Source organism: Euphorbia lathyris, chromosome 9 (assembly GCF_963576675.1).
Source record: "Euphorbia lathyris chromosome 9, ddEupLath1.1, whole genome shotgun sequence".
Taxonomy (NCBI): Eukaryota; Viridiplantae; Streptophyta; class Magnoliopsida; order Malpighiales; family Euphorbiaceae; genus Euphorbia; species Euphorbia lathyris.
Genome location: NC_088918.1, coordinates 39,907,297 through 39,916,126, shown reverse-complemented (window position 1 = coordinate 39,916,126; position 8,830 = coordinate 39,907,297). Strand labels below are relative to the sequence as shown.

General features: G+C 35.3%; 1 protein-coding gene across 1 annotated transcript; it reads right to left on the bottom strand.

Moving 5' to 3' along the window:
* Window positions 1–318: 318 nt before the first annotated feature.
* LOC136206373 (binding partner of ACD11 1) lies at window positions 319–4,096 on the bottom strand. The gene is made up of 5 exons (XM_065997398.1): window positions 3,923–4,096; window positions 2,801–2,904; window positions 2,602–2,677; window positions 1,166–1,249; window positions 319–1,070 (listed from the first exon to the last, which is right to left on the bottom strand). Exons 1-5 carry the CDS (start codon window positions 3,926–3,928, stop codon window positions 531–533), a joined length of 810 nt encoding a protein of 269 aa, XP_065853470.1. The 5' UTR covers window positions 3,929–4,096; the 3' UTR covers window positions 319–530.
* Window positions 4,097–8,830: the final 4,734 nt, after the last annotated feature.

Here is an 8,830-nt window from a genome sequence, read left to right as displayed (position 1 = left end):
CTAATAAAACAAAGGCACAAAAAAAAAATTCAGAGAAGACGTTGATTTGCCCTTAAATTTAGGGGTATAATAGTCCATAGAATTAAAAATAATTAAAATGTTGTGTTGAGCGTGTTAAGTGGATATTTTAAGTAAAAAAATTTAACTTATCATTTTAAATGTATTTTAACTTAATTGGGTAATTTAAGTGATTAACAAAAAGTGGTTATCAAACACACTTATTTAATTTAAGTGCTTAATATATTACTTTAAGTGCTTTTTTTAGTTATCAAACAAGGCCTAAATGACAAAATGGATAGTTTTGGAGGGTTCAAAAAAGAAAGAAAAGGCAATTGAATTATATTCATATAAAATTACTTTCCAAAGGCACACTGCTTTTAGGTAATTAAAAATACATGAGAACAACTGCAAATTTGTATGCATCGCAAATTTGACAATATCCTGCACCATCTACTTCCCACTCGAACAATCCAAAGTCCCTAAAAAGAAATATCTACATAACCTTGGGGAAATCAAAGCACCAAACTGCATTAGAGTGATCTTTTGGACATTTTCTCACTCATATTCGGAGAGTCAGACTCATGAATTTGGGTATATCCTTCTGCTATATGACCTTGTTCCTCCTCCGCCTGAACCTTCTCTTTTGTTTTCTGTCCAACTTCCCCAGCTGCTTTAGCAACTCTGCTGAATGCACCAGTAACCCATGTTGCTCCTGTTAATACATAACGGTTCTTCATTATAGTGGATCCAGCATTGCTAACTGTCTGCTCAGCAGCTGCAAAGGCAGACTTGGTCGTCTCAGAAACGCGAAACTTCTCATCAACTTCCTTCACTTTTTCACTGACAATGCTTGTACCAGCAGTGATTTTCTCACTCAATCCAATTTTTTGATCCAGAGATGTAACTTTAGAGGTGGCAGCTGAAGAGAACTGGTGCTTCTCGTCAAATGACTTTGCTTTGTTGACTGCATCTTTTCCAAGAATGAAGCCTTTGGCAAGCATGCTGCTTACAATATCCTCAGCCTTTTGGATAGCAGATTCACTACCAGGGGCGCTTGTGTTAGCTCCAACCTGTAACATTAGATATATCGTTTTACAAGTCAACATTAGAGAGTATTAACTCAATAAATGCATAATGTTCCTAATGGCTTGATCAATGGTATTACAGTGGTTGGGACGGAAGCAGCAGCTGGCAGCTTATAATCTGAAGCAAGTTCAATGGTAACCGACTGATCAACTATTGTTGCCCCCTGAACAACACCAAGCAGATTATCACATACAATAGGAAGTCCATGGCATTTGTTTTGCAAGAACAAGTTACATAAGGAGACTGCTGATAAGCATGAAATGGTAAAACCGACTTGAAGAAAGAAAAGGAGGAAAGATATAGAGAAGATGAAACAAAACAATAATAGAACAGAATTAGTAGATTTTTCACATTGTACCAAAACTTTGAATAATCAACAAATGATGAAAGGGATAAAGTTAAACCAAGCAAAAAGCTTCATTTCAAAAGAGTGCAAATTTAAACTAAAATTGATACAAGTTAGCAGCAGTCACTGACAAGGAATTACATATGGTTAACAAAAGTGGTAATAATTAATCCTACCAGCTCTAGAGCACGATTCACAAGGCAATCCACATTCAGGCCAAATTTATATCCCTACCAGGTATCTCAACAGGATTCCAAAAAAACTACTATTTCAACAGAAAATGCAACAAAAAACATACTCCCTCTGTTCCTTTTTATAAGTCATTCTAGTAATTGAGTTTTTTTCCAAAATATATATATGTCTTTCTAGTTTTCCAAGAACTTTTAGTTTAGTTTTCTGGTCCAAGCATTAAATTTTTTGTCTTGATCCATGTGTTTTTCAAAATTACAAGACTTATTCATCAACCATTACACGAGAGAGAAATTTGTTTTAGTTAACCAATGTAAATTCATTAATTTCACTCTATATTGATTATATTTCTTAATTTGTGTGAAACAACCTAGAATGACTTATATTTTGGAATGGAGGGAGTATTTAGCAATAGATAGAGCAAATCAAGACTCATTCAAATAAGCTTATACAAATTAGAATAGAGTCAGGGCTGTCAGATGTTAATATGAAGTGGACCTTTAACTAAAAGCTCGAGCTAATAGTTAAAGGTCCACTTCATATTAATATCTGACACAGCTCAAGCTGATAGTTAAATGTCCACTTCATATTAATATTCGACAAGGGCTACGGTATATTACAACGCATACTAAATCACCTTCAAGATAAACACATTTTCTAAATCAGATCTAACTGGTGCAACTTACAGATATTTATAAAACCCTCTCACTACTACTAATAAACTATTTCACGAAACATTAGAGTGCATCAATGTCAGTCATCAACAGAATTTCAGCCATGAAATTTAAGAAAGCACTTCAAGGAAATGATGAGAATAAAGGTTGGATTGTCAAAGACATGACATTCAATTCATAATAATATTGGGGGAAGAGAAGGATCTAGCAACTATTACTTTACCATAAGCACATATTAGTTTGCATGATGGAACAGTTAATTAATATATTTTTAAAAAGCTGGAAGGTTTTGAGATGTTAATGCACCGAAAGAAGAACTGCAGTCTCTGTTCCTTGGGAATCCTTGAAGGTGACATATGCTATTTGAGATCGCTCGTTAACACTGAAAGAAAAGAAAGAGGCTAATATGATACAATAGTTACCATCACAAACTTTCTTTACATCAGCTAAGCAGCCAGTCCATGCACAAAGAGTAAAAAGACAGTGTGAAATAACTGAAACTAACCCCTGCAATTCAACATAATCAATTCCACCAGAAAAAGAAAAGAACTCCTTTATGTCTTGTTCGGTTGCACCTAAGGAAACATTGCTGACTTTCACAGTTCTTAGCTGTTATGACAGACAGAAAATAAGTAAAAAAACGAGTAAAAATATCAATTTAGCATAATATAAAGTATATAAGGAAATCAAAGGTAAAAGGAGCTACAATGTAATTATTTCAGAATAATTAGACCACAAGTTTTACCATGACAACAAATAAGCATTCAAACAAAATGTTCATTTCAAATGACCAATGTCAACTGGAAAGGTGCCTTTTAATTTGCGTTTCAAGTGAAATATAATAAACGACAAACAGAATGTTCATTTCAAATGCCCACTCAGTTCAAAATTATTTCTGGCTGCAAATCATGACTCCATATATGCACAGGAATACAGGGGATTCTAGCTTCATATGGAAGCCTTGATTTGATTCTTCAATTATTTAGAAATTCTATGAGAATGTATAATTAACATGTGTAAATAAATTGATATTCTCCAGCTAAAAAAACTATCTCCTGTTTAAAAAAAAACTAGTTCAAAATCTTAAGAAATGTGCTGCTTGATTCATCTAAGAAAAAGAAAAAAGAATACACTCACAGACAGAGGCGTACTTTCAAGAAAAATTATATATAAGATCAAAAAATCATATATGCTTCTATTAGCCGTATCATGTCAAATCTTCAAAGTACATACAAACATCCCAAATGTTAATTACTCTACTTCTACAACGCATTAAGGCATGCTTCCTGATCACTGAACCTTCATACCTAACTAACAATAATTCACAAAAATCACACCAAAAAATCAATTTCAATACCATCCGGTAGCAGCGTCAAAAGGATACTATACATCTATTAGCATCAGATTTGATATCGGGATTCTACCCTGAAAAGATTCCAAAAATAATAAAATATCGAGCATGTATTTTCCATTTACATACCTTCCGATTATTTGAATTTCTTAATTCTATGAACAACTGTTACACTAATCAAGCACAATTTCTGGGTGATAAAAACATGGTAACAGTTGCAAAAGAAAAAAATATATCAAATCTGCAAAAGAGAGGGAAAAAGGAATTCTTACTAACCGCCATTGTGAATAATCAGAGAGCAATCGAAGACTTCAGGAAACAGTTTAATGCAGGGAGAAGAGGTTTTGATTTATCAGAGTTGTTCCATTGCCGCGGTTGTGAAAAGAAGATAAATTTGCTGTCCTACTTTCTATGATAACTTTAGGAGTTATACGCTTGATTCCTATCAATGAAAAGGGCAAAGCTGTCTACATACAAAGTATTATTGTGATATTATTATTAAGTGGAGAACTTGGTTAACTACTATATTTTATGTGAGCAGCTAAATACCGCACTCAAATTACTATCACCGCCTTCATTTGGACTTTTTTGCCCTTCTCATAATTTTGATCAAAAACTAAAAATTCTCTCTCCAAAATCATAAACCCAAAAAACAATAATTGAAATTATGAAAATAATTGATGTGTAACAACCTGAACCACGAAAATGGACGATTACGAGTCGGAAACATTAAAATTTATGTTTTTTTTATCAAAGAACTCATGAAAATAATACATATTTTTCATGACGATTTTGTATTTTTTGTCACAAAAAATTAGGTTCGTCATAAAAAATTGAACGATTTAGTATTTTTCGTCACTAAAAATTTTACGATTTTGCACATTCAAAATTTGGCCTAAACGGATGCGGCATCCGTTCGGCCCATGGTGGGGACGGACGTGGCACTCCGCCCCACCAATGGTGAGAACGGATGGCGCATCCGCCCGGCCCATGGTGGGGGCGGATGCGCCATCCGTTCTTGCCATGGGTCGGTCGGAGTGTCGCGTCCGCCCCTACCATGGGCCGAACGGATGCCGCATCCGTTTAGGCCAAATTTTAAATTTTTCTCTCAAATTTTTTTTCTCAAATTTTGAATCAAAAATTATGCAAAGGCTAAAATTGTCAAAAGATGGCGGTAGTAAGGAATTTAAGGGCGGTAAATAGCAATACCCATATTTTATTTTGTACCAAAAACAAACAAACAAACGTGTTACGACGGTTGCACCGTGGCAGAACGTGGTCCATCACGAGGTTTTCATTTTCGAGGTCTTTTTTTATTTATTTATTAGAGAAAACTATAAAAATAAATTTTGTAGATTGACCTGAGTTTAAATAAAAAAAAAATTAATAAATAATTTTTATCATTATAACATCAATTAAAAAAAATATAATAAAATATTATATTTATTATATAATATAAAAAAAATATAAAAAATATTAAATTATCTATTACTATTAGTATAAAAATCTAATATGTTAAAATAAATTTAATAACTTTTTATTGCTAAGTGTTTTTATTATTACTGTAAATAAAAAAATGGTATCATAAATTCAAAACAAAACAACATTCAACATTGGTATAATATAAATACATTAATATATAAAATATAATATACTATAACATCGTGCTGATCTGCTTACCAAAATAGAAATAAAAATATGGAGGATATTCTTTATCAAAAAAAAAAAAAATCATGGATGTACTTTATAAAACTAAAATGGAACATTTTTTATAAAAAAAATCGTTATAAACTAAAATGGGATTAATTTTTTAATTAAATTAATAAATTAATAGAAATGAAATTGATTGAGGTGAGGAAATGAGAGAATCATGGATTCCAATAAAAGAGGAAATATATCATATTAGTCTCTCCTGGAGTGAGAGTTTCGTTTTTGTCTCTCCGGTTGTGAGAGTTTGTTAATTTCTTTGCTTTTCTTCGGCAATCTTTGCCCGGCGGTTCTTGTTATTTTCTCCTTAACCCTAAGACGTTTTTGTCTGTGGGTTCTTTGCTCTAAATTTCAACTGTTGCTGCTGTGATATGGAATCGACGATGGATGGGTTGTTAATCACCGAGGAAGAAGAAAACGCCCTTGATTTCTCTTATCGAATCAGGCCGGCAGAGATCAAAACCCGAAATCTTTCTATGATAGGCAGGTTTGCTTCTGATAAACCAATTAATTTCTATGCTATGAAAAATCGGTTAGCAAGTTTGTGGAGACCTGGGAAGGGTATTGGCATTACTGAATTAAGGTCTAATCTCTATGAATTTGAGTTTTTTCATATAATTGATCGGGATAGGGTTGTTGCGGGGGGCCCTTGGTCCTTCGACAATTATCTGTTAGTTTGGAGTGAATGGCCTGATGGTGTATTACCAAAGGATATTCCTTTGCAATTTGTAGCTTTTTGGATACAAGTATATGATCTACCTTCAGGGGCATTTTCAGAGAGTATTAGGAAGCAGATTGGAGATTATATAGGAATATTTCAAGAGTATGATAATTCAGAAGAGTTAGGGGTAAGGCGTACCTTTTTGAGAATCCGTGTTAAGGTGGATGTTACTCAACCACTTAAGCGATGTAAACGAATTAGAAAAGCTCAACAGGAATGGTCATATATTCATTTTAAATATGAAAGATTGAGTATCTTCTGTTATATCTGTGGTATTCTTGGACATTCTGAAAGATTTTGTAATTCTTTATTCACTACTACTAATCTTCCAATCAAGCAGGAATGGGGTGAATGGTTAAGGGCTCCTATGAGAAGAGGAGGAGAACAGATTGGAGCCCGATGGCTCAGAGAATCTAGTGCAGGGTCGGGTCCTAGTATAAGTGCGGATAATCGAAGGTTTGTGTTAGGAGGTAAACTACAATCTGATTGTATAATGAGAGCAACTTTAAGAATGAAATCTGGGAAGGAAAATTCATCTTCTGTTGGGGGTGATCGACAAAATGAGTCTGAACCAACTAATGTGTCTATGGATCTTGGGGAAGAGGAGGGGATGGATTTAGTGGAACAGAAGAAAAGGAGACGAGATGATGCTATTATGCGTAGCAAAGGAGTTGAGAGCTCACATGAAGGGATGAATTCAATCAATATGGTGCTGGAAGTTTCTGGTGGTAATACGGATCTTTCAAGCCCCTCTGTCACAGAACCGGTGAGGCCTGCAGAGCAGGCTCACCGAGCATTATGAATTGCTTGAGTTGGAACTGCCGGGGCTTGGGGAACCCAAGGGCAGTTCGTGCACTGGGTGAGTTAATTAAAGCCCACAACCCTAAATTGGTGTTCCTTATGGAAACACTTGTCAATAAAACAAAAATTGAAATGATTAGGAGGCAATTTAAGTTTGAAGGTTGTTTAGCGGCTGATTGTGTTGGTAGGAGTGGGGGTTTAGCTCTTTTATGGAAAGAGAATCATGGTGTGTCAGTACAAAGTTTTTCCTCTCATCATATTGAGGTTATTGTTCACTCGGAGGATGGAGGTGATTGGAGATTGGTTGGTTTTTACGGATATGCTGATAGGGGTCGTCATCAAGATTCATGGCAATTGGTCAGGCAGCTGGCTACTAGATCGGATTTACCTTGGTTCATGGTTGGGGATTTTAATTGTATTATCAACCAGGAGGAGAAAGTGGGTGGAGCTCTGTATCCAAATAATCTGATGAACGCTTTTAAAGAAACAATTATTGATGCTGGGCTTGATGAATTAATTTTGACAGGAGTTCATTTTACTTGGGAGCGTGGTCGCGGAACTAATATGTGGATTCAAGAGAAACTTGATAGAGGTTTTGGTTCGGCAACTTGGTTTGAGAAATTTCCCTTTTATAATTTTACTATTCAAACCACTGCATATTCTGACCATACTCATTTGCTACTGCATACAACACCGAGACAGCAATCTGTCTTCAGGAATAGATTTCGTTTTGAGTCGGCTTGGGTGAAAGAAGAAGGATTTAATGGTATGCTGAGGGCGTGTTGGCAGGCTGAAGGGTCTAGAGCTGTGCTCCCAAAGCTTGTGGCATGTGCCGCGTCGATGGAGCAATGGGGAAGAAAGTTTAAACACCGTTTCACAAATCGAATTGTTCATTTTAAGCATAGGCTCTCAGTTTTAAGGGAGAGAACTGATCATCAATCTATTACGGACTACTTATATGCTAAAAGTCAGTTAAATCATTGGTTGGAAGTTGAGGAAGCCTATTGGAAACAAAGAGCCAAAGCATTTTGGTTGGTTGGAGGTGATGGAAATACCCGATTTTTTCATGCTCAAGTAAAAAATCGACAGCAACTGAACAAAGTGAAAGGCTTGAGAGATTCTGAGGGTATACTTCAAAAAGGAAAGGTTGAAATGGAGCAAATTGCACTGAACTATTTTAGGCAATTATTTGTTGTATCCAATTATCAACCTAATGATATTATGTCGGTAATGCCTCGAATTGTTACGGATGAAGTAAATAGAGATTTAACAGCCCCGTTTGTTATTTCTGAATTTAAAGAGGATATTTTTCAAATGTGCGCTGACAAATCGCCGGGGCCTGATGGTCTTTCTCCAGGTTTTTATCAACAGTATTGAGACTTAATTGGTCCTGAGATTTTCAATGCGTGTAAAGGCTGGCTCGATAGAAATGAATTTCCTGCTGAACTTAATGACACTATTATTGTGTTGATTCCAAAATGTGAGAACCCGGAATTGATGTCTGAGCTTCGTCCGATTGCACTCTGTAATGTGCTATATAAACTCATTGCTAAAGTACTTGCTAACCATCTCAAATCTTTTCTACCTGATATCATCTCTGAATCACAATCTGCTTTTGTTCCGGGTAGATCGTTAGTGGATAATGTGCAAATTGCATTTGAATCTCTGCACTATATGAAAAGAAATACCAGGGGTCAGTTTGGTGAGGTGGTGCTTAAATTGGATATCAGTAAGGCATATGATCGGGTTGATTGGCAATTTCTGAGGGATGTCATGATTCAAATGGGTTTTCAGGATAAATGGATTGAATGGATAATGATGTGCGTTTCGACGGTGTCTTATCAAGTTGTTAGTAGTGGTATGAACGTCGAACCAATTAAACCTGAACAGGGTCTTAGGCAAGGGGATCCTTTATCACCATACTTATTCATTTTGTGTTCTGGAATTCTTTCTCA

What these genes read in the sequence shown, in the direction of transcription:
- LOC136206373 (XM_065997398.1), bottom strand. An exon ending in GATTATGTTGAATTGCAGGG is followed by an intron (nt 2,678 to 2,800) that starts GTTAGTTTCAGT and finishes CTTTTCTTTCAG; the next exon opens with TGTTAACGAGCGATCTCAAA. An exon ending in AGACTGCAGTTCTTCTTTCG is followed by an intron (nt 1,250 to 2,601) that starts GTGCATTAACAT and finishes GGTGTTGTTCAG; the next exon opens with GGGGCAACAATAGTTGATCA.